At 43.9% G+C, this 24926-nt stretch overlaps 3 protein-coding genes across 4 annotated transcripts; 2 read left to right on the forward strand and 1 right to left on the reverse strand.

Annotated features, from left to right (window-relative positions):
• serpinf2a (serpin peptidase inhibitor, clade F (alpha-2 antiplasmin, pigment epithelium derived factor), member 2a) lies at positions 1 to 4648 on the forward strand (the record flags this gene model as incomplete). The annotated part of the gene is made up of 10 exons (XM_083889683.1): positions 1 to 63; positions 158 to 220; positions 1782 to 1847; positions 1941 to 2178; positions 2590 to 2733; positions 2818 to 2860; positions 3232 to 3377; positions 3475 to 3617; positions 3846 to 4050; positions 4125 to 4648. 10 exons carry the CDS (start codon positions 1 to 3, stop codon positions 4646 to 4648), a joined length of 1635 nt encoding a protein of 544 aa, XP_083745809.1.
• A 1392-nt stretch (positions 4649 to 6040) lies between these two features.
• serpinf1 (serpin peptidase inhibitor, clade F (alpha-2 antiplasmin, pigment epithelium derived factor), member 1) lies at positions 6041 to 10594 on the forward strand. Its single transcript, XM_083889313.1, has 8 exons — positions 6041 to 6111; positions 6970 to 7030; positions 7630 to 7825; positions 7924 to 8079; positions 8657 to 8860; positions 8933 to 9072; positions 9155 to 9365; positions 9441 to 10594. Exons 2-8 carry the CDS (start codon positions 6971 to 6973, stop codon positions 9689 to 9691), a joined length of 1218 nt encoding a protein of 405 aa, XP_083745439.1. The 5' UTR covers positions 6041 to 6111; position 6970; the 3' UTR covers positions 9692 to 10594.
• Positions 10595 to 16190: 5596 nt separating this feature from the next.
• On the reverse strand, positions 16191 to 24233 carry slco2b1 (solute carrier organic anion transporter family, member 2B1). 2 transcript variants are annotated; one of them, XM_083889305.1, is made up of 15 exons: positions 24122 to 24233; positions 23840 to 23935; positions 23386 to 23523; positions 22115 to 22274; positions 21698 to 21922; positions 21504 to 21602; positions 21234 to 21364; positions 19411 to 19498; positions 19122 to 19286; positions 18610 to 18799; positions 17876 to 18026; positions 17436 to 17596; positions 17288 to 17352; positions 17075 to 17195; positions 16191 to 16389 (listed from the first exon to the last, which is right to left on the reverse strand). In XM_083889305.1, the coding sequence occupies exons 2-15, from the start codon at positions 23924 to 23926 to the stop codon at positions 16194 to 16196; spliced, it is 1977 nt and encodes a 658-aa protein (XP_083745431.1). In that variant the 5' UTR covers positions 23927 to 23935; positions 24122 to 24233; the 3' UTR covers positions 16191 to 16193. The 2 variants fall into 2 exon arrangements, with proteins under 2 accessions (XP_083745431.1, XP_083745430.1); XM_083889304.1 differs by having other exon boundaries at positions 21698 to 21925.
• Between the last annotated feature and the right edge of the window lie 693 nt (positions 24234 to 24926).

Below are 24926 nucleotides of genomic sequence, written 5' to 3' on the forward strand. Positions count from 1 at the left end.
ATGCCAAATAAGATGGGCCCCAACATTGACCCCTGGGGTACGCCAACATTAGCTCCGAGGACGGTGCTGTCTTCACGGATTCTCCAGATCTTCTTTTGCCGTTGTCTCGCCGGCCTGCAGTCGTATTCTGATAACACGCGTCCGACGTGATCTGCAGGGCATCTCCGTGTGCGTCCGTCGTGAGACCAGGAGGATGGAGGTGAACTCGGTCGGAGGGAAGGTCAGTGCGTGGGCGTAAAGCTGGAACCAGGCAGCAGAAACAAAGACAAACATACACCCACTCTCTGTGGTGAGCGTATGAGTATTTCTTCAAACTCCCACTTTCAGCTTTGCTCTTTAATCTGCTTTTGTTTGCCTCTTAATCGAGTAAAGCTAGATTTAAATCAAGTTTAGTTTAGCCGTTAGCTCAAAGATTGCATTTATTTCAGGTCTCTTTAGTTGTTATCAAGTTTACTCACGCTCCCTGTAGTTTTGCTTCTTTTAGATTAGGTTTTAATTGGACTTGGGTTCATCTGATATCAAGTATAATTATATTAGCGATGTTAGCTTGGTTTAGTTTAGTTTATGTGCAGCTATTAAACTTCAGCTTTGTTTCTCGGCTTCAGTGTTGTCATGTTTTAGTTTTCCACTATCGTTAAATGTAGCCTAGCTTATGTGTTTGTTGTGATTCGTGACTGAAATGGAAGAGTTTTGTTAGTTTTGACACGTTTGTTTGTTTTCCTGCAGCAGTTTCCAGTAACACGAGTACTTTGAAGCTAACAGTTTGGACAGACCAAACTTCACAGTTATTGGGTCACAGTAAAACACTTGCAGATAAACTGTCATAAATCCATTTTTATTTCACGACCAGCATATTAGACAGCAGCTGACCAAAGAGGTTTGTGTCAGTCTGTCTCTTTATTTTTACATTTTGCAGAGATCGCAGCCACCGCTGCTATAGAGTTAATTATTAATCGACTACGAGAGGGGCAGCAGTGAGTTCAGGGACTCGTCTAACCAGCCTAGCAAAGGTTGGCCACATCTTGTCTTTACTCTTATTTTACTGATCCGATTCTTCTTGCCCAGTTTCTTCACACGTCACAGAGAGGCCAGGTGAGTGCGCACCATCTTTCGCTTTCCGACAAAAACTCAGCTCCGAATCGCCGCAGAGAAATTTGGCGGCAATAACTTCACAAGTTTGTCCAACTCGTCTCTGACAAATACGAGCCACGGAGAGCGACGCAGTTCACGTACTTCGAATGCAAAGCTCGTCGCATATATATACATCAGCAGTAGACTCACGAGGTTCATGTAGTTCAATGAAGTCGACGCTTTCTGTGTTCAGCTTCTGAAACAGTAACCTTTCATCTCCTGGCAAACACAGCAGGCCTGTCTGAAACCTCAAGTGACTCCACGTCCAGACTGCGAGAATTTAAACATCAGCAGCTCAGAGATAATGAGAGATTAAATTTGGTCTGGACACACAAATATACACAAATATACTTTTTTCATGTCGCAGTAAAACTTAAAAACACACTTTTCAGTCAGGAGTTTGATGCTAATATTAATGTCTTTATGCCCTGCCTTGTTCTTGACACCCAAAAAGTCTTAGAAGTCTTGGTTGGGCTCACATTAGCTTACATGCTAACAATACCATGCTAACGGCTAGAATGTGCAAGTTTGATGCCACTTAGCCTCCTTTTTATGATGCTTTTGAGAGAGCGAAGTGTCATCGGCATCATCGTCTTACAAGTTCTGTCTTTCAGATGATAAAATTGTTTGTCATAATCTGTGTTTCCCAGGCTGGTTGTTTGGAAATGAAGCTGCGTCTTCTTCTTTTGTTCTGCCTCTGCCGCCAGGGATCGACTGTAAGAAAAACTTTGTTTTTGTATTTACAGTTGGGGGAGGGGTAAAAAACAAACAAAAAACGTACCCTGATACTTGATTCTCCTGTTTTCTAGAACGTGCCCAGTCCAGAAGATGTTTCTGGTCCTGTAGACGAGGAGGCGGAGGAAGCCAAAACACTACTCAATTGTAGCGGAAGCCAAATGTTCAGCCCGAAGGAACACCAGGCAGTTGGGGGCGCCGTAGAACGACTTGGCATACAGCTCCTGGAGAATCTTCCTGTCGGTCCACAGCAGCCGAACGTCGTTCTTTCACCTCTCAGCCTGGCGTTTGCCCTCGCTCAGCTCACTTTAGGTCAGTCAGGGTTATGGTTATCCTTGGAAAAGACACGGGGAAGGTTTCTTCTAAAAGACCAAGGCCAAAATGTGCCTGTGAAATCCTAACCTGGTCTTTTGCAAAGTTCAAAGATGTTCTAAAACACTGTGATCAGTGGTCAAGTGTATAAATTAACCAAAGAGAGAGAGTTCCTCTCTGACAAATGGTTGGTCATACACTAACACGGGATGTCATGCTCCCTGAATGGTCTGATTAATCCTAACCTGACAAAACGTGGTCATTCAGTAAATTCAGGGAGTCAGTTGGGCCACAGTTTTGGGGCACGGCCTCCATCCAGGCCTGTATGGTTGGCACGAGTTGATATAACGGACTGTGCAGTGTTTGTTCTTGTACTTTCCTTAACGTTGAATTTCAATTTTCCTCTCTCAGGCGCTCGCAACGAGACCGAGACGCTGCTGCTGAAGACCCTCCGAGCTCAGAGTCTGCCGTGTTACCATCACACGCTGGGAAACCTCGTCCACCGCCTCAGCAACACGTCGCTGGACGTGGCGGCGCGCATGTATATGAGACGAGGTTTGATCTCCGACAAACTGCTGACGGTGGTCAAAACTTTTGTTTGTTGTAACGCGCGACCTTTGTTTTCTTTGTTTTTCTCAGGTTTTGAAGTGAAGTTGTCTTTTGTCGTGGACTCGTTGGCCAGGTATGAAGAACAATCACACCACACTAAGTTAGCGTGCGGGGAAAAACCATACTGTGTTTTCTGGTCTTCCCTTATCAAGTTTGCTTCCCTAAGCGATCTGTTTAAGAATAATTAAGCCAAAGGTTAGGATTGATGTTCTGCCCTGAGGTGAAACAACAGAGTCACAACAAATGCAGGGAACTTACAGATCAGGATGAAATTAGCAAACATCCAAAGTCTACAGCCTGGAAACAGGTCAAATGGCTAAGTGAGGGGACTGAGTTAGGACTGATTGCTTCAGCTGTAGAGGCTTGGGAGGAAAACTCTTCAGTGACAGCTGCTGGTCATGTTGGGAATAGCCTGGCCTTTAAGAACAACGTCATCCTCTGCAGGTACCGATCACAGCCTGTTCCTCTGGTGTCCGTGGATGAAGTCAACCAGTGGGTGGAGAACGCCACCTATGGTCGCATCCCCAACTTCCTGGAAATGATTCCTCACGACGTGGTGCTCATGCTCATGAACGCCGTGTACTTCAAAGGTGACGCAATGTAGAACTTTGTGTTAGGCTGGTGAAGAGCCGTCTGAATCCCAAACCTGGTTGATAACCCCCCCTGCTTCCTGTCTGCGTTTGCCAGGTGAATGGCAGACTCGGTTTGACCCGCAAGCCACCTCGAAGGGAGTGTTCTACGTGGACAGCAAGAAGTCCGTGTCAGTGGACATGATGAAGTCGGCACGTTACCCTGTCCGCTTCCTGGACGATCCAGAGCTGGACGCACAGGTAACACCCGGAGAGAGACAGAATGTGATGGCAGTTGTCCAGTACCCAAGTGGAGCTAAGAAGTTCTATCAAGGTTTTTCCCATGTCCAAAAATCCACGGATTAAGCAATTTTAATCTCGCAGGAAGAGCTGGCACATCCTTGCCATTGACAAGTCTCTCAAATGGCCATGTATTTCCTAAATCATGTGATTGACATGTTGAAAAGGCTGCCGTTCTTGTCTTTCCAGGTTGCCAGTTTACCCTTCAAGGGAAACACCAGCCTCCTCATTGTCCTGCCGTTGCCGGGCAGAGAAAACGTGTCGTCCGTGCTTCCCAAAGTGAACATTTCCGACCTCTACAGCCGACTACCTCAGGAGAAAACGATGCAGGTCAACTTACCCAAGGTGAAACTGCGGTACCACCATGAGCTCCAGGAGGCGCTGACCAGCATGGGTGAGAAGACGAGTCAGAAATCTGAAGAACAGATATCTAACAACTCTTTAACGATCTCTGGTTCTGTCTCTCAGGACTGGGCTCGCTGTTTTCCGGTCCTGACCTCTCTGGGATTTCCGATCAGCCTCTGAAGGTGACCAGCGTCCGCCACGCCAGCACCGTAGAGTTCAGCGAGGACGGCGTGGAGGCGTCGGCCGCCACCGCCGTCACCTCCATGCGCTCCGTCTCCCTCTTCTCCGTCAACTCCCCGTTCCTCTTTGCGCTCGTCGACGACGCCTCCCTGGTGCCGCTCTTCATGGGCGTCGTCACGAACCCGGCGCCGGGCGACGACCCCATGCCCCAGGATGACCCACGCGGCAACGGCACCATGAGCGACCAACCTGCGGCGGACAGCGCGAGGGAGCGAGACGCGAACAGCACAGAAAGCGGCGGGTTACAGCCGGCCGGCGGAAGCGGAGCACAGCCCTGCGGCGGCGGAGCACAGCCATGCGGCGCCCCCACTGGTGAAAAAGAGCAGCTGCTGCGCGTTAATGAACTGGAGGGCAGCATTGATCGGAAGCTCACGCAAGGAGAAGAAACCTGCTCCACGCCTGTTTAAAAGAAAAACCTTTGTTCTCTTTCTTGCCGAGTTAGACGTTTTTAGATTAGCGCTACACATGCTAGGCTTAAGACTTAATTACAAACTTTTCTGTTTTCAGGGTGCGCAGAGATCTTATCCAGTGGGCGTGGTCATCCCGTTGCAAAGCAAAGTCTCTTTTTCAAAGTCAAACTGACGTCAGGTCCGACTGAAGACGGGCCTAAAACTAGCTTTTTAAAAGTCATTCATTCATACGTATTTACTAGTGCCGGGCACGTTAGCGGCGTCAACGTTAGCGCATGCCTCGTTTCCATGACGACTGACCGGAAAGTTGGTTTACGTGACTCCCGATTGTTAAAATGAATCTCTAAAGTAATGCAGTTTTCCGAGCCGTTTTTAAAGTTTAGCATTACTTTAGACGCTAGCGGTGCTAAAGGAGCTAATGGCGCTACTAACTGGTAAACGGCGCCTGGACTCCGCACGAAAAACTGCGTTAATTTAGAGACTAATTTTTTACAATCGGGAGTCACGTAAACATGACGTCACGTGCGAACCTTTACGGCGGTAACGTTGCACAGCACTAGCGTTAGCTTCATCAATTTTTCATACAAAGACGACAGATTATTAGATGATTTCCCTCTTGTCTTATCTCTGCAGAAACATTAGCGCGCCGCGGACGCGTCCACAGCTTGAGTTGATGGTTTTATTTCGTTGGTGGTTTTTATCGCAGACTGGGGGATGTTTTTATACGTTTCACAGATTACGGACGTTGCACACACGACAACGTCACTCAAGCCTTTACGACATTTTCTTATCTTTCTGTCGATTTCCTACGATGTGATGACTTTAATTCCCGCCACGGGAAAATAAAAGTGTTTCTGTTGTGAGAAAGCGTCGTGGAGAATCTTTTGTGTGGTTTTTTTTTTGTCATCATTTCCCAGACGAGTCAAAGGTTTAAATGTTACATCAGCGCCGAATGTTGACATTCGTGGGGTCAAAGTTCGGAGACGATCAATTAACGCTCAGTTTGTCTAAAAGGAGGAGGAGGCGGAGCTTCAGGGGCTTCTGTCAACTTTCATTCTGCTGAATCCTGCAGCCTTTTCATGCACATACTGAGGAATCTTCAGATTTATAGAGGTGATATAGAGTCATAAAGATTTATATAGAGTTATATAGAGTTATATAGAGTTGTATAATACACATCATTAACAACATAACCTCACTGAGCTCAGAGCAGAGATGATCCAGATGGACGTTTAACTCAGAACATCTGCTCCTCATTCTCTGTTCAGACACAGACAGATTTTCCACATTCAAATACATTCTGATTTTTTTTTTAAAAAGAAAAAAAAGAAACATTCCTCCCTCACTTCATTGGTGCACAGCGCCGCGGGAGGCGGAGCTACAGAAAGAGAGAGAGAGACACAGAGACAGAGAGAGAGAGAGAGAGGACGTGGACGCTGCAGCAACAGACTCAGACTGAGGTGAGTGTTGATATTTGAGGATGACTTTGTAAATTTCGCTCGTTCATAAAGTGAGATTAACTGTGATCGGATTATCTGTGATCAGATTATCAGTGATCAGATTATCTGTGATCAGATTATCAGTGATCAGCTCCTCATCACATCTGCCAAAAAACTGAGTCTGCAGAAGTATGTCTGCAAACTGTCTGCAAACTGTCTGCGAACTCTGTCTGCGAAGTATGTCTGCGAACTCTATCTGCAAACTGTCTGCGAACTCCGTCTGCGAGCTCTGTCTGCAAACTTTCACTGTCTGTCTGCAAACTCTGTCTGCGAAGTATGTCTGCAAACTGTCTGCGAGCTCTGTCTGCAAAGTATGTTTGCAAACTCTATCTGCGAACTCTGTCTGCAAAGTATGTCTGCGAAGTATGTCTGCGAACTCTATCTGCAAACTGTCTGCGAACTCTGTCTGCAAACTTTCACTGTCTGTCTGCGAACAATTTGCTTTCACCGTCTGCAAACTCAGTCTCACAAATGGTCTGTGAACTTTATTCCAAATGAAACAGAGGCTGAAGTTTGTGTTTCTCTTCACCTCTGGTTTGAGTTTGTTCCACAAAGACGAACAAACAAAAAACCCGACCTCAGCTGATGAGCAGCCAGTGAGAAACATTCCTGTGTTTATCAGACTGTGCTGAGTCAGCTCTTCAACTGCAGCTCTAAACTTCAGCAGAGTTTCACAAACTGTTGAAACTTTAGAAACACGACAAAGCACTGAGACTCAGTTCACTTCAGAAAAACATGATCACATTTCACACTCTTTTATTTAGACTCTGTAGGACGCCATTGGACTCATTCAGACTCTGAATGTTTGTCTTTTTTCAGGATGAAGGGAACAACGTTTCTGCTGGTCTTTGGAGTCGCCCTGAGCTTCTGTCAGGCTCAGGTACCAACATCACCACATTCTCAGTGAGCGCCCCCTGCAGCGGTGACCAACAAAAGACACGCTTACCCCAGACCAGGTCTACAATATCGTAATGGATCTCACTGTCAGACAGACTTTTGTAAACCACTCACTCTGCCACACCAAACCCCATAGAAAAAACCAGTGATTTTAGCTCACAGGGACACAGGAGCTGCTGGTCTACTGCTGCCTCGTGTGGTCACTTTGTGTCACTGAGGTAAATCTGAATGAAGATTTTTCAAAGCCGAATTCACTAAAATCAGACATTGTAAGTTAGTGATGGAGGCAGCAGTGGTTCAACAACTCCTGTGTGCTGTGATGTTAAAATCACTGGTTTTCTCTATGGACTTTGGTGTGGGAGAGTGAGTGGTTTATAAACGTCAGTTTCCTGTTGGAAAAGTCTGTCTAACAGTGAAGGTAAAGACGTGAACATGTTCTAAAGATATGCTACACTTAAACTGCACAGGGGGCGCTCACAGCACACTGTCAGTCCCTCATACCCAAAAAACTAAACTGTCCCTTTTAATAAACTGAAAGCGTTAGCATGTTTCCGTTGCCGCGGCGTCCTTCCTGTGTTTTAGGTGGACACTGAGGGCGAGGAGGCCGTAGGCGATGAGGAACACGTGGAGCTCTTCACCACGCCGACGACTAAGATGGCCGCCGCCACCTCAGACTTTGGCTACAACCTGTTCCGCGCTCTTGCAAGCCGCGAATCCGCCACCAACGTCTTCTTGGCGCCCATCAGTGTGTCCGCGGCACTGACACAGCTGTCCATGGGTGAGGACGCAAACACGTACACCACCCACTATAATCATGTCAGTGGACATGACTTTTTCAGAATGAAGTCGTGATATCGTGGCGTCTCGTGTCCACAGGAGGTTCAGTGGTCGCTGAGCGTCAGCTGTTCAGAGCTCTGAGATATCACACGCTGCAGGATCCTCAGCTCCACGGCACCCTGAAAGACCTGCTCGCCTCGGTCAAGACCACAGGGAAAGGCCTGAGCATCGCAGCCCGGATCTACCTGGCACGACGTGAGTTAAACCAGGACTAAACCAGGACTAAACCAGGACTAAACCAGGGCTAAACCAGGGCTAAACCAGGACTAAACCAGGGCTAAACCAAGACTAAACCAGGACTAAACCAGGACTAAACCAGGGCTAAACCAGGACTAAACCAGGACTAAATGAGGTCTAAACCAGGACTAAACCAGGGCTAAACCAGGACTAAACCAGGGCGAAAACACTGGAGAGTAAAGGACTAAAACCAGGACTAAACCAGGACTAAACCATGACTAAAACACAACTAAAACACTGGAGAATAAAGGACTAAGCCAGGACTAAAACACTGTAGAATATAGGACTAAACCAGGACTAAACCAGGACTAAACCAGGACTAAACCACAACTAAACCAGGACTAAACCAGGACTAAACCACAACTAAACCAGGACTAAAACAGTGACGAATATAGGACTAAAACACTGGAAATCACTGTGGTTGCATAAACCAACGACTAAACCTGGACTAAACCACGACTAAACCACAGGAGAATATAGGACTAAACCAGGACTAAAACCCTGTAGAACACCTTGTGTCCCTGTGTGTTTGCAGGTCTCCGTGTGAAGCAGGAGTTCTTGGATCTGGTGGAGCAGCAGTACGGCGTCCGTCCTAAGGCGGCTCAGTGGACATTCAAAGACGTGAAGGACATCAGCGACTGGGTGTCCCAGGAGACGGGAGCGAAGGTGCAGCGCTTCATGACCAAAGCTTTCCAGAGAAACACTTTGGTGAACATCGTTAGCGCCGCTCACTTTAAAGGTGCGTGATTTTATTGTCATTTATTTGAGATAAAGCTGAAGACTCGGTGATGATGGATCCGTTTGTGAACAGGGAAGTGGGCGACTCGCTTCAGTAACAGCGGGATGATGGAGAACTTCCAGGTGGACGGCGGGACGCCTGTCCTTGTTCCCATGATGCAGCAGGAGAACTACCCTGTGAAGATGGGCGTGGACTCTGACCTGAGCTGCACTGTGAGTGTTCCCTGTGTCGGGGGGGGGTGGGGGGTGCCTCGGTCTTTCATATTTCCTCTAACTTGGTGCCTCCTTTGATCAGATCGCTCAGATCCCGATGCAGGACGACGTTAGCATGTTCATCTTCCTTCCGGACGAGGTGACGTCCAACACGACGCTGCTGGAGGAAAGTCTGACTGCCGAGTTTGTCCAGGACCTGTTCATGACGCTGCTGCCCGCTCAGGTGACCCTCACTCTGCCCACGCTGAGGTTCAGCTACTCCACAGACGTGCAACCCCTGCTCGGCGACCTGGGTGAGTCCTCAAGCTCAGGTCCAAGGTTTATCCTGACGATAAAGAAAGAAGTCACTATTTACCTTCCCCTCGCAGGTCTCGCCGAATGGCTCGAAAACCCGGGGCTGGAGAAGATCTCGGCTCAGGCTGCCAAGCTCTCCAGCGTCAACCACAAGGTCGTCATGGAGACGGCGCCCGAGGGCAACCACTACCCCGGCGCCACCTCGACGCCCAGCCACCTGACGTACCGCGTTGACCGTCCGTTCGTCTACCTGATCCGCGACGACGCGTCGGGGACGCTGCTCCTCATCGGCCGAGTGGTGAACCCCAAGGACCTGAGGATATAACACACACACACACACACACACACACACACACATTAAAAAATTATAGTTACGTAATATTTTCAATGGCTCTTTACCCAAAAACCATCAACACAGGTGACCCGCTACCTTTGTCGTAGCATCAAAATGTGTCATTTGCCTCATTCCTCGAGTTATCGTGTCATAAAATCATCCTATATTATCAAATTTGTACGATGTCGCGTCTAAAATCAAAGATCTAATCAAAATAGCCAGTTTCGATTTATTTCCATGGTTAGGGTGCCGTATTTGCTCAAATGATTTTGAAGAAACATTGTAATCGCCAACAGATCCCAGTGTTCTTTCCGAAAAAAAAAAAATCTCGTAAAAACAGACACAGAAATATTTTTCGTAAAAACAGACCCCGGAAAAAATGACGTAAAAACAGGTCCTGAAATTTTTTTTTGTCAAAACTGACCCCGGGAAAAAGAAATGTCATAAAAACAAACCCTATCGGTGAATGCAGTTCACTTCCATACAGACTTAACCATAACCAGTTCCTCAGAGATGAGGTTCTGCCTCATTAGGACCAGGTTTTGGTCTCCATGAGGACAACTGGTCCTGGCAAGGTCAGTGTTTATGACAGAGAATAGTCCAAAGCGCCAACACACACACACGCACACGCACACACACACAGACACACACACACACACACACACTCTTAGCGGGTCCTAGGAGGCGGGATCGCAGGTATTTTACATGATTACGTTACTTTTCACGTTGAAACACGTTGTCGGATCACGATACAACTCAAACACACTGACGACACGCGGGAGTTCGCCGGTGGGAGAAGCTTTGACGACACATGATTACATAATTGTGTTCAAAAGAAATAAACATGAAAGTGAAACAGTCGTTTCTCTGTGGTTTGTCGTCGACGCACCGAGGGAGCTAACGCTAACACGGAACGACGCACCGGTGTGACATTCGTACGGAGAGTGTGACACTACACGACAGACGTAAATAATAAATGCTCTGTTTGTTGGTAAAATGAGTTTGGACGATGTTCGTTTTTCATCTTGATAAAAGAAAAGTATGGAAGAGGTCAACAACAAAGTCAGAATTCTGATTATCAACAAAACAATTTTGAGATTAAAATCAAAATTCTGATTTTCAACAAACCGTTCTTGAGATTAAAGTCAAAATTCTGATTTTCAATAAAAAAAATTATGGAGATTAAAGTCAGAATTCTGATTTTCAACCAAAAATTCTTGAGATTAAAGTTAAAATTGTGATTTTCAATAAAAAAAATTATGGAGATTAAAGTCAGAATTCTGATTTTCAACCAAAAATTCTTGAGATTAAAGTCAGAATTATGATTTTCAACTAAATATTCTTGAGATTAAAGTCAGAATTATGATTTTCAACTAAATATTCTTGAGATTAAAGTCAGAATTATGATTTTCAACCAAAAATTCTTGAGATTAAAGTCAGAATGATGATTTTCAACGAAATATTCTTGAGATTAAAGTCAAAATTGTGATTTTAAATAAAAAAATTCTTTAGATATTCCAAACAGGGGTTGCGTTAACCGAATATTTTCCGTCATTGACCGTTCTTTTAAAACGGCGAGGGAAAAATCTGAGGGCTATCCGTCATTTTGACAGATTGCAATTCACACCCCTGACCACTTGGTGGCGAAGAGCATATTACAGTAATTGGCTCTTGTAGAAGAAGAAAAGTAGAAAAGAAGAAAAATGTCACAGCAGTTGAGTGTCAGAAGTTTCTTTAAAAAGCCCAATAACGATGTTGATAAAAGAGGTGAAAAAAGAGGGATAGATGAAGATGAAGATGAAGGACAAACTCAGTGGAGCGAGGAAGCGGCAGCAAGGAGGTGAGGCGGGAGTAGAGTTCAGTGGGAGCAGGAGTTCTCCTGGCTGAGGACGGAGGATGGAAAAATCCGGGTGGTGCTGACAGCGCGTTAAAGAGAGTGGATTTCCACTGGACGCGGAGCGGCAGCGGCACGGTTCTGCTTCATCCTCTGCCCAGCTTTTTTGGGCTGAATATTAATTAAAAATGAATTAAAATTAAAAGCAATTGAATATTTATTATCATTTAAATTAAATAAATTAAAGTGACCGGTAAAAATAGCTTATGACAGGAATTTTATGACCCAGTCAGTCAAAATGACAGAAAACAAAAAAGTCTAGCGCAACCTCTGATTACAAACAACATTCACTATAAAAAAAATAAATCTTCAGTGTCCAAAGCACATTTTTGAAATCACCAAATTATCATTGATCACAATTATATTTGGTCAGAATCATCGTACAGAACAGATGCAGGTCATGTCCAGCTGGGGGAGCTGTACACTTAAATGTAATGTCATTAAATCACCAGTTTTAATGACAATGGAATAATGAGAGTGTGAACAAAAAAGCTCCGGCTCTGGTTTGTGAGACGTGTCAGATGGAAGTTAATCCACGGAGCAGCTGCTGGTTTAGGCTCCGCCCACATTCCACAGAACTCTCAGTGCAGAACAGAGTTTGGAAAAATGTCCTGTAAGTTCTCCAGGTCCACGTCCACGTCCACGTGTTTTCCCCCCTTTTTTCTTTTCTTAAAGTCGTGTGAAGAAAATGGGCCGACGTGGACATTTTCAGGTATTGGTCACGTTGTGGGGACCTGGGCACACAGCCACATGACGGGGACACGTGTGTATAAACTGTATGTTGAGGTGAAAACACACACAGCAGAAGTAAACTTTATTGCACAAATGATTTGAAGACACTGTGATGTCCTCTGAAGTCAAGGAAACAAACTTTCTGCTTGTGTGTGTGTGTTAGACTTGATATACTTGTGGGGACCAAGGGTTATAGACACCAAAGTGAGGACACTGAAAAATATTTGAAAAAAAAAAAAAAAATTGGTTAGCATTTCGGTGGGATCAGGTTTAGAGACAAGCTGAGGCGTTTCAGGGGAAGACATTTCTTTCACAAATGTTCCTACAACTTGAGAAAGACGCGTTTGTGTGTGTGTGTGTGTGTGTGTGTGTGGGCAGCACACATGTGGGTTTGATTTTCCACACAGTCAGAAATTCCTGAAACACTTCCCAGCAGAAAGTGAGCTGACGGAGGACAATGGAAAAGAAATACGTCTCTCGTGCTTGAACTTACTGGAAAAAAGTACTAAGATTCTCTAAAACAACACTAGTCACAAAAATAGTCCTCACAATAATCCACGTTAGTTGGTTTAATCCTTAAGTTCCAGAGGATGTGGTGTCATGACTTTTACTGCTGAGTAAAAGTAGGTCACAAACTATTCTACTTCTACAGGAAATCGTGTGATTTTGGCGACTCATCACATTGTTTGAAAGATACCCAAATACCCAAATGTTGTTAAATTGATTTGAATTTCCTTGTTGTTTGAGAACTAACAGTTTATTTAGTCATTTTAGCCACTTTCAGACTGAAAAAGAGGAAAAACTCGACAAAACTGGCCAAATATGAAGAAAGATGTTCTTTTCACAGGCAAAGTAAGAAAAGTTGACCTAAACTTCATCTTCCTTGTCTCGATTAAGCTGATTTTATGAATTTACACCTCAGAATTGCTCATATTTAAGCTATATTTATATTTAATTAATTTAAATTAACTAACTTAAATTAAGTCTCTCACGTGACAGAATTTCAAGTGGCTGTAGATTTTAAAGAAAAGTCATTTTCCTAAAATGAGGAAAATCAATTATTATTATATATTATTATCATTTAAGCTATTTTGCAACTCCCAGTTTTTCCCCCATATTTTAACCTTTGATTTTTTTTTTAATGCTGCTCCATTTTCTGTAAGTCGTACAAACTCCACCAGAGGGCAGCACACACAGTAATCAGGGACAGACACAGGTGAGCAGGTCAGCAGACGTCTGTGGTGATAAAAGTATGGTGTAACATACTCAACATGAAGCACAGAAAACACTAAATTCATCCTAAATTTGACCTTGGACCACAGTAACGTTAATGTTTGGTGCTTTTAAAATAACATGAATTTCCTGACAACATTTTCTTTCTTAACGTTAAGGTTTTTGTGACTGAAAAAACTTTGAATCTCCCCTCGTAAACGTAGTTTTTCCCAGAAGTGTCGTCTGTGTTTCGACAGAAAGTTCTCCCACGGAGACTAAAGAGGAAACAGACAAACACGAGCACAGACGCAAACCAGCTGACAGGAAGTGTGCTGAGGTCAGAGGTTGGGGGGGGGGGGCGGGGGGCAGTGGGTCAAGTTTTGTCAATGTATGAACTTTCACACTGGGAACATGACTAAACATCTCTCTGACACTTTTTTCTTCAAACATCTGTTGTTTCCACTGAGGTTTATTTTTCTTGGCACATTTAAAAAAAATCTTAAGTTGTTGTGGAGATTTGATTATTTAGTGAGTCGACCAAAGATGGAGTTTCCTGGAGTCAGAGATGGCAGGCACCGTCCTGAATCGTTTAGGCTTGTGCTTAGGAATGGGAGCTGATAACTTTAGAGAAGGCCGAATAATGTTTTTCCCCTTTCAAGAATCTGTGACGAAACATTCCTGCGATTCACCCACAGATGAATCCAGACAGCAGCAGCTTTCACGCTCATCACTCTGCACTGACGTCAACAAACGTCCAGAGCAGAGATATGAGCCGCACACGTAGGAACGTGAGGTGAAGTGGTATAAAATAAACTGCAAATACATCTTTAGAAAGAATTCAAAACATGGAAGGAATATCTATCTATCTATCTACTGTATCTATCCATCTACGGTATGCATCTATACAGCTATGGTATCTATCTTTATCTACGCATCTACGGTATCTACCCATCTATCTATCTATCTATCTATCTATCTATCTATCTATCTATCTATCTATCTATCTATCTATCTATGGTATCTATCTATCTATCTATCTATCTATCTATCTATCTATCATATGCAACTTCAAGGTTCCGCTCCAGAAAAGAGGAAACGTGGCGTCAGATGAGGAAATGTCTGGACGAATGAGGAAAAGTTCACTGAGGTTTGGTCTCATTCAAACGTCTCAGATGATCAAATGCAAACTACGGGACGTTACCTATGTGACATCGTGAAAGAACAAGGCACATTTGTACGATTAGGCAACGAAACGACGCAAATAAAATACGCCTTGGCATCATTCTCTAGATCTGTGATCAAAACCCATTTATCTAACCTCTATGACGACAATTACAACCGTCACGTTTTTTAACATGCACACATTCACGGAGAGTAGAAAATACTGGAGCTGTTGAATGAGTCAGAAACAGTGAGACATTTTTATTTTAAAAGTCAGGATAAAAACTGAGGAGAATCAGAACTGCAGAATTTTGCTGACCATTGTGGTTTTATGGTTATTTTTAGTTCTTAGCCTGAGTTTGACTGACAGTCACTTCCTCTTGATGCGTCGTCTCGAGCCTCCAAGTCCCAAAGAGAACGAATATTTAAATGTTAAAGACATTCAATGATTTTTCAATGAGGAAAACGTTAAAGAACGTAAAAACTAAAACATAAATTTAGTGTTTGTTTGTGCTACAGGAAACTAGAGAACTCGATTAAGTCATTCATATAATATACATATACATATTTTATACAAAATACAAACAGCTTGATGATGATTCAGGCGTTTCCAGCATGATATACAGACTCAGTATCCACTCCAGTCTTCATATATGTAAAAAACATAATAATAATGAAGCAGTTAAAAATCAGACACAACATTTTTGGTAACATGATTCACAGTGAAGCGACAAAAATCAGTAAAATGTGATTTTTTTTTGTCTTTAAAAAAGCAAACAAACAGAAAAAACCTCAGCGACTTTGACGTGATCAATGCTTCTTAATTATTTGTCAAATAACCCAGTGAAAAAGAATGTCCCTGTTTACGTTTTTTGGGAAACCGTGAAAACTATAGTTTGTTTATACTTTCAGTTGGTCATCTGACACATAATTAAGTTGATGATTTTATTACTGGCAAAAGCACATAATTCACATTTCATCCATGGAACAGTGATTAATGTACTCAATTTCTTGCCTATTTTTACGTTTCTCATGAACCGATCACGCTAACGCTAACCACTGACGGGACATCCATCTTCATTAAGGCCAGATTAGCTGCCCATGCATGTTGTTAGCATGGCTAACAACATGTATGTATGCGTGTTAGCATCCCGTTCCACTTCACTGCAACGCGTTTAGAGTTATCGCTGCATAAAAACCAACACGTCTGCATCTATATACAGAACACAGTGTTGATATGTGGATTAGCTTATGTACATCACAGATTGTTATGTGGATTAGCTTATGTACATCACAGGAGAAGAACACGACCAGAAATTAATGTATTTACGTGTTTGTTGACATTTAAACGTCGTGTGGAACCGTCGCCACGCAGCGCAGCAGCAGCAGCAGCAGCAGCAGCAGCAGCGTTCACGTTCATTTCCCCGACGCTGAGGTCACTCCCTCTTCCCTTCCCTGTACATCCGTCCTCGCGGCCTCTGGTTTTGCGGCTCTTCAGGTCTTGACGTGGGTATGGTGGTGGTGGTCGTCGTCCTTCTGCGCAGGTTCCTCCAGCGGTTTCACCAGCTCGTACCCTCCCTTCCCGTTCGGCTCGGGTCCCTGGCGTCTGGCTCTCCGTCGCAGGACCACGATGGTGAGCAGGAAACAGAGCAGCGCCCCGCACAGGAAGACCAGCTGCAGACCCAGAAACCTGCACAAACACAGATCTGACTTAAAAACCCCAATAAACTCAGGACTCAAACCAGACTACGTAAACAATTAAGTGCAGATAAAAGTTATCACTCCAAGTCAAAAAAAAATTCAAAACCAAACTTACAAAGATCCAAAAAAATCCCAAGGAGAAAAGACAAGACACTGTCAGAGGAACTGAGACGACAACAAGCAGGTGTAAATTATACTCAGGTGAATGCAATCAACAAAGGAGCTGCAGGAAGTGAAGTCAGACAGAGGCAGGACACAAGCACGGATACAAAGTAAAACAGGAAGTCCACACAATACACAAAACAGGACACAAGTCACTGCAGGACGATGACAAATCTCCAACCAAAGCAGGCAAATGATATGGGAAAAGCATAAAGCGTTAGGAGTTGTTTTCTGATTTCAGCTTTCTTCCTTTAGGCTGAGTTGTCTAAACATACTGGCCTTTAAAGGGTTAAAATCTCAAAAACATTATTACTATTTGACATGTATATTTCAGGCTGAAGATCCTATATATGTATATGAACGTATATTATTTTTACAGCTGTTTTTGCGAATGTGACATTTTTGGCAACTAGGAACAAATTTGTCAGTTTTTTTTTTATTTTTTTTTTTAATCAATTTAAATCAATGTTTCTGCCAATCATTGACCAATCTCAGGACCAAGTGGGACTCACCTGCGTCTGAAACTGTCCAGATTATAGTAGAGACAGGAAGTCGGCTTGCCGCACTTTTTGCCCCACGCCAGGCAGGTGGTGTCGATGACAGTGCCGTACAACACCGGGCACGGCATAAACGCTGCAGTTGGACAGGTGAAGGAGAGGTCAATAAATAAAAAAATATAAATATATGGTTCATCTACTGGGGAGCAGGAGGATAAATGGACTCACCGAGCACTCTGAACAGCATGTACTGAACTCCCACAGCAAAAGATTTGTCCTCTGTGGACACCGTCCTGCGGCAGGGACACAAACATCACAGCGATGAGGAAACTGACACCAGAGTGAATGATCTGTGTCCTATCTAACGTCTCCGCACCTGAGTATCATCATGTAGGACGGCGTCTGCGAAAGGGAGGCGATGAAGCAGGTGATGCCCAGCAGAACCATGAAGGGGAGGAGGAGGTGGGAACAGCCGCTGCCGCAGGTTCCAGGCGAGGCGTAGCCGAGGTCGCCGATGCACTGACACTCAGTGTAGTTCTGCAGGAACAAAGACGCACGGGAAAGAAATGATGTGAATGCGATCGGGCCGAGAGCGGAGCCCTGGGGCACACCACCGCAAACAGGGAAATGAAGTTTCATCATTCAACAGATAATAATTAAACAGAGACAAGATATACACACGAAGACACACAATTACCAGAGCTCAAAAATGTCACCCTTGTGTTTTTGTGAAAACAACCAATATGCCAATACTTATGGGAAAACTGTCACTGAGAGTGCGCCAACGAGTGTAAACAACACTTAAATGAGACTTACTATGGTTCTGCCATTGGTGCCAAAAAACATTTCAATGTTGTTACAGCCAGCATGACAGGGAGACCTGAACTCCACTCCATCAGAACCGCAGACCGGATTAAAGTGGTCCTCAGAACACCTGCAGTTTGAACTGCACGATAACACGTCAGTGCTAAACAAACACAAATTAAAAAAAACAAGTTAGATATTATATATTTATTGGTGGATATGGTGTGGAATATTAGCCGTGTGAAAATATTTCATTATCACGAGAGCATTTTACCGTGAAAGTATCTCATTATTACGAGAAAACGTTAATTAAAAAATATCTCATTATTCCGACAATACATTAACGTGAAAATATCTCATTATTACAAGTACATTTTAACGTGAAAATATGTATTTATTACGAGAACATTTTAACGTGAAAGTATCTCATTATTACGAGAACATTTTAACATGAAAGTATCTCATTACGAGAAAACGTTCATCAAAAAATATCTCATTATTACAAGAATACATTAACATGAAAGTATCTCATTATTACGAGAACATTTTAACGTGAAAGTATCTCATTATTACGAGAAAACTTTAATCAAAAAATATCTCACTATAACAAGAAAACATTAATGTCAAAGTATCTCATTATTACGAGAACATTTTAACGTGAAAATATCTAATTAATACGAGAAAACGTTCTTGTTATCAACAGAAAATAATTCAAAAGAAAGTATCTCCTTATAAGGACTCTGTACCTGGGAGGGAAGACCTCTGCGACCCTCTGGGTCGAACAGCCAATGAGCTGCAGCGGCATTGCACTGAACATGCAGAGCAGGATGACGATGGTGCACAACTTGCTGGCTCCACTGACTGAAATACTCAACCGCCGCATCAAAAGTCCACCCAGGACGGTGCCGAGGACGGCCAGCGGGATCCCGACTCCACCTGAAAGACGAATAAAGGACGCTTTATCAATTCAATTCCTTCCAAAACCTTCTCTCTTTATTATAAAGACAAAGAAAAATCCAACAATTCACGCAATAAGCAAACACTCGGCACCAGTACCCATCTGCCTAGATAGGTTGGGGTGAAAGGAAGAAATGGGGGACAGAGGACAAGAGGGCGTTGAGGTCGAGACAGAAATAGAACACTTGTATGAAGTAATACTCGGTATTAGTTCCTGCAGTGGAAACAAACGTGGTTCTAGCTAGTTCTCGGCAGTTCTTGGTACTCGTCCAGCAGATGGCTGCTGCAGGTCTGCACTCACCGATCATCATGGTGGCAAAGGAGACGGTCTGGCTGAACTGTTTCTCTATGAACTTGGCCATGAAGGTGGAGAGGCCGGCGAGCATCGCCGCCAGGTTGACCTGAGCCAAAACCACCAGCAGGAAGACGGGACTGCGCAGCGTCCGCAGGGCAATGCGAGGGAAACCTGCAGGACATCGGTGGACGGAGAGCATGGAGGTCATTGGGATGTGTTCTGAACCTCGGTGACCTGTCGTCACCTTTCGCCGCAGCCTCATCAGACAGGAAAGAGAAGAGGAAGAGGCTCTTACTTTTGAGGAACTGAAGGAGCGAGACTTCCTGCAGAGGCGCTGATTTTGTCTGAGCGTCTGGTTTGGACTCAGGATCGTCTGCCTCGTCCTGCACAAATGTGGAAACCAAAAGACAATCAGTGATAAACAATCTTAGTCTGCCTTAATCTGCAAGGAAGGAAGGAAGGAAGGAAGGAAGGAAGGAAGGAAGGAAGGCAGTTTTTGAGAAATATTTATAGTTTACAACTGGTTACAATTGTTTACAGATGTTTACGGATGTTTACAGTTGTTTCGAGACATAAACCAACTGTAAACAGATATTTACAGTTGGTTTAGAATTGTTTATATTTATTTACGGATGTTTACAGACATTAACAACTGTAAACAGTTATTTATGTTGATGTTTACAGTTGTTCACAGATGTTTACAACTGTTTACAGTTGTTTACAGATGTTTACGACTGTTTACAGTTGTTTACATTTGTTTACAGCTGTTTACAGACATTTACAGTTGATGTTTACAGTTGTTTACAGCTGTTTACGACTGTTTACAGACATTTACAGTTGTTAGCAGATGTTTACAGTTGTTTACAGACAGACAGTTGTAAACAGACATTTACAGTCGATGTTTACGACTGTTTACAGCTGTTTGCAGTTGTTTAGAGACAGTAACGTATGTTTACAGTGGTTAACATTTATAGATGCTTCAATTAATGTTAATAGCTGTTGAGTTGACGTCTGTTTCCAGACATTTACAGTTAACGTTGACAGATGTTTACAGATGTTTGGTCTGTGCAGCATCGTTGATCGTTCGATGACAAAAGAGTGAATGAAGACTCTAAGGTTCAGCGGGAAATAAAAAAACGAGACAAAGTGAATCATCTGTTCTCGTAGATTATTCACTTTATCTCAACGACCAGATACGAGCGTGAGGGAGAGTTTAACGGCGTCTGAGATAAAAGAATGTAAGCATGTGTTTTTTTACGTCTTCTGTTTGTTCGCTGTGACAGGAAGAGCCGAGGAACATGCTTCAGTTCTCATCACAGACGAGCGCAGAACAACAGACTGTTGTTTTTGGCACCAAATCGACCGCTGTGTCGCGTCAGGATGTGATTGTGCAACAATGTTCTGTTCAAACAAAAATCCCAGGGTTCACATGAACTCACCAGAGCGAAGCAATGCCAAACATTCATGGAACTTTCACTTTTAAAATCACAGTTAAAAAAAAAAACATATAGCGAGAGAGAGTTCGGAGAGTATGTTGGGATAAATGCTTCCTGTCTCCGCTCGCCCCTGCTCTGCTGCTGCATAGACACAAACAAACGCTCCCTCACTCAGGTCTGTAAATCAGATATCTCAGATAAGAAGGATAAGGATTTCTGTTTTTTTTTTATGAAAGGCAGAAAAACAACAACAAACCAAGGAGGAAATCAAGCTGCGTACTGTAGCTTTAACACTTCCAGGCATCCAGGATTATAAAAGAGAGAGAGCGAGAGATGACTGTAATCTGATAAGATTAAAGGTACACTAACTCTGTGTGTACTCATATTGATGTTTTTGTGAGGTCCAAGAAAAATGTAAAAACCTAACTGTGGGGACATTTTTCAGGGTTAAGTCCTGGTTTTAGGACTCGGGTTAAGCACTTATTTGTGATGGTTAAGGTTAGGGAATGTATTAAAACAGTTTGAACTCTTATTTTGTCTTATTTGAACAACGTTTTACCGACTTTAGCTCGTCTCACGAGCTGATTTTTCACCGAAAAAAACCTGACGGCGAGAGAACTGGCAAATTTTGCCATTTCCAAAACGACAACCCCGGAAACCTAGAGCAGGAAGCGTTCCTCACCTCTCGGCGCATGTTTCTGGGGAAGAAGAGATACGGCAGCGCGGTGAGGAAGAGGAGGCAGGAGGCCACGAGGAAGCCGAGCCACCACGCGCCCACCCAGCGCAGGTCTTTAGGACGCAGCTGGATCTTGTCTGGACAGAAGAGCGGAATGACACGGGGAATGTAAACGTTTTCCTCCTCAAATAAAAGAGTTCTGTTGGCCTGTCTGTGAACGCCTCGTGCTGTGGAATTCCTCCCTGTGTTTTCAAAATAAAAGTCTGACCTCCTCACCTCTGGAGAACTTGTCAAAGTCGACGTAGAATCGCAGCATCATGGAGCCGCTGATGAAGCCTAAGGCCGGGCCAATGGAGGTCATAGCGAAGAGGATTCCTGGAAAAGTAAAAGAGTTTGTTAGTGAAACATAATTTGTCAACTATCCAGTGGACAAACCCACTTGGGACCCAAATGTAGTCCTTCATTCTCACCCAGGTACAGAGGCGAGTTGCTCTTGCTGGCGAAGTCGTCAATGTAGGAGATGCCGAAGGGCTGGATGGGAACGGTGCCGATGCCCAGCAGCAGCTGACCCAGCAGCAGCAGCGGGTACACGCCGTCCTGGGCGGGGCTTCTCTGCTGGCTGCAGCTCTGATTGGAGGACGAAGACGTGAAGACGCTTTGCGACTGGCAGACGTTAGAGGTGTTAAAACTGGAGGCTGCTGGGAAACAAGAGAGGAGGTGAGCGTCGTCTGTCATAAACACTGACCTTGTCAGGACCGGTAGTCCTCATTGGAGACCAAAACCTGGTCCTAATGAGGCAGAACCTAATTTCTGAGGAACTAAGTTAAGTTTAGGACGCAGATTTGAATTGTGGTGATAGCTGTGTGTGTGTTTGTGTGCGTCCTCACAGCTCATGGAGGAATACTCGTACGGTCCACTCAGGAAGTGCGGCAGTGCCATGAGCAGCGAGGCGAGGCAGGCCAACAGAGCTCCGCCCCCGATGCACCGCGGCCGATGGACTCGACTTCCGAAGAAACTCACAAAGATGATGAGGATGGTGTTCCCAACCTGGACACACACACACACACACACTTAAAATCTGAACCTAACCCTAACCCACGTCTGTATAGCTGAACGTTTGTATCATGGAACGTCTGTCTCATAGAATGTCCGCATCGTGGAATGTCTGTATCGCAGAACATAGGCATGATGAACCATCCGCATCGTGGAATGTCTGTATCTCATAATGTCTGTATCATGGAATGTCCATATCACAGAACATTTGCATCGTAAAACACCCGTATCGTGGAATGTCTGTATTGCGAGAATGTCCGTACTTCTGTACCATGAAATGTCCGCATCGTGGAACGTCCATATCATGGGTATATCCGTATTGTGGAATGTCCAAATCGCAGAACATCTGCATCATGAAACGCCCTTATTGCCGAATGTCCGTGTTGCGAGAATGTCTGTATCGCAGAACGTCCGTATCACGGGTATGACCATATTGCGGGTTTGTCTGTATTGCAGAATGTCCGTATTACAGAACATCTGTTTTGCGGAATGACCGTATCGCAGAATGTCAGTATCAAAAAATACCTGTATCACATAACACCTGCATCGCGGGATATCCGTTTTGTGGAATGTCCGTATCGAGGAATGTCCATATCACAGAACATGTGCATCATGAAACGCCCGTATCGCAGGAAGTCCGTATTGCGAGAATGTCCATACTGCAGAAAGTCTGTATCATGAAATGTTCGTATCACAGAATATCTGTATCGCGGAATGACCGAATCAAAGAATATCTGTATCGCATAACGTCTGCATTGCGGGATGTCCGTAGCAAGGAACGTCTTTATCGCGGAACATCTGTATCATGAAATGTCTGCACCCCGGAATTTCCATATGGTGGAATACCCGTAAAGGCGGAATGTCAATATCGCAGAACATCTGTATCATGGAACACCTGGATCGTGGAATGCAATTCACTGAGCGCACCCATGTGTGGCAGTGTTTGGACGAGTCTTGTCTGTTACCGCGGCAACCATGGTCGTAAATCGCACACTTGAATGTTCTCGCTCAAGCTAGCGCACCGGTGCCTGCTACGTCAACTTTGTTTGTGATGTGAAATGCAGGGAAACGGAGGGAAAGTGTGGGCGAGTGTTTCTGCACCGACCTCGTTGAAGGCGGCGAGGAGCCCAGACTTCTGACTGGTGAGGCCGTAGCGTCGCTCGATGGTGGTGATGGAGCTCTTCATGTAGCCCGACACCAGCAGCTGAGCGAGCTGCAGCAGACTGTGGCAGAACACGAAGAACTGCACGGACAGAGAAAGAGACAACGAGATGGAACTGTGCCGATCCTGAAGGAAACAGTTTTCACTTTGGACGAGGACTGATCTCGTAAAAAAAAACACAGAATCACAGACTCTGTCCTGACTTGCTTTTACTGACAGAGTCGTCGCTAACGTCATCAGTAACAGGTAACACCTGCTTTTCTTAATGAAATGTGATAAACGAGTCCTTTCACACACACACATACACACACACACACACACACACACACACACACACACCAGCTACATCAACTGTTGTTGTGTTGTTTTTTTTGTCGCGTGAAGCCGACACACAAACCTTGATGCTGCTGAACGGACTCTGGCGTCGAGCATGTGGTCGTGGCTTTGCGGGGTCAGGGTTCACGTTGAGTTCACAGGTCCCCATGATTGACACCTGGAACACACACACACACACAACAGTGGTTTTTAGTCGCAGGAATACATACATCATACATTAAAACTTTAAGTACTTAGACAAAGTAGTATTTTTGTGTTGAAATAGTTTTGCCACTTCGATGAGTCACGGCAGCTTTATCTGTACATAAAATCGCTGGAAACATGAAAACAAAACTGTTTTTACCTCTGTGTTGATGAATGAAGCGGAGAATCCGGGGAAAACAGCAGCAGCAGCAGCAGCAGCAGCACTTTCAAACTTTCACTTCGGCTTTGACTTCACGTCCTGACACTCCTTCAGCTTCAGGAGGGAGGAACTGGAATTTGACCCAGATCCGATGAAGGCGTAGACAGAGAGAGAAGAAAGAACTAAACACAACAAAAATAAGAACAGAACAATCAAAACAATGAGGAAGAGAACGTTTTCCAACATAACATGTGCTCCTAACCACACACACACACACACACACACAACCCCCCTAAACAGATCTGCTCCAATTACTTTACAATACTTTTTAAAGTATTGTAAAGTAATTTTAATTTTAAGTAGTTTTATTTATACAAAGTAGTATTTTTGTGGAATCAACCTTTAAAACTTTAAGTATTTATATAAAGTAATATTTTTGTGGAATCAACCTTTAAAACTTTAAGTATTTATATAAAGTAGTATTTTTGTGGAATCAACCTTTAAAACTTTGAGTATTTATACAAAGTAGTATTTTTGTGGAATCAACCTTTAAAACTTTAAGTATTCATTTAAAGTAGTATTTTTGTGGAATCAACCTTTAAAACTCGAAGTATTTACATAAAGTAATATTTTTGTGGAATCAACCTTTAAAACTTTAAGTATTTATATAAAGTAATATTTTTGTGGAATCAACCTTTAAAACTTTAAGTATTTATATAAAGTAGTATTTATGTGGAATCAACCTTTAAAACTCGAAGTATTTACATAAAGTAATATTTTTGTGGAATCAACCTTTAAAACTTTA

Source organism: Microchirus variegatus (genome assembly GCF_963457635.1).
Source record: "Microchirus variegatus genome assembly, chromosome: 5".
NCBI classification, from domain to species: Eukaryota; Metazoa; Chordata; class Actinopteri; order Pleuronectiformes; family Soleidae; genus Microchirus; species Microchirus variegatus.

What these genes read in the sequence shown, in the direction of transcription:
- serpinf1 (XM_083889313.1), top strand. Translation starts at nt 6,971, where the DNA reads ATGAAGGGAACAACGTTTCTGCTGGTCTTTGGAGTCGCCCTGAGCTTC. An exon ending in ACTCTGACCTGAGCTGCACT is followed by an intron (nt 9,073 to 9,154) that starts GTGAGTGTTCCC and finishes TCCTTTGATCAG; the next exon opens with ATCGCTCAGATCCCGATGCA. An exon ending in ACCCCTGCTCGGCGACCTGG is followed by an intron (nt 9,366 to 9,440) that starts GTGAGTCCTCAA and finishes TTCCCCTCGCAG; the next exon opens with GTCTCGCCGAATGGCTCGAA.
- slco2b1 (XM_083889304.1), bottom strand. Translation starts at nt 23,926, where the DNA reads ATGGGGACCTGTGAACTCAACGTGAACCCTGACCCCGCAAAGCCACGA. An exon ending in TCCTACATGATGATACTCAG is followed by an intron (nt 17,353 to 17,435) that starts GTGCGGAGACGT and finishes TCCCTGCCGCAG; the next exon opens with GACGGTGTCCACAGAGGACA. An exon ending in CATGCTGTTCAGAGTGCTCG is followed by an intron (nt 17,196 to 17,287) that starts GTGAGTCCATTT and finishes GTCCAACTGCAG; the next exon opens with CGTTTATGCCGTGCCCGGTG.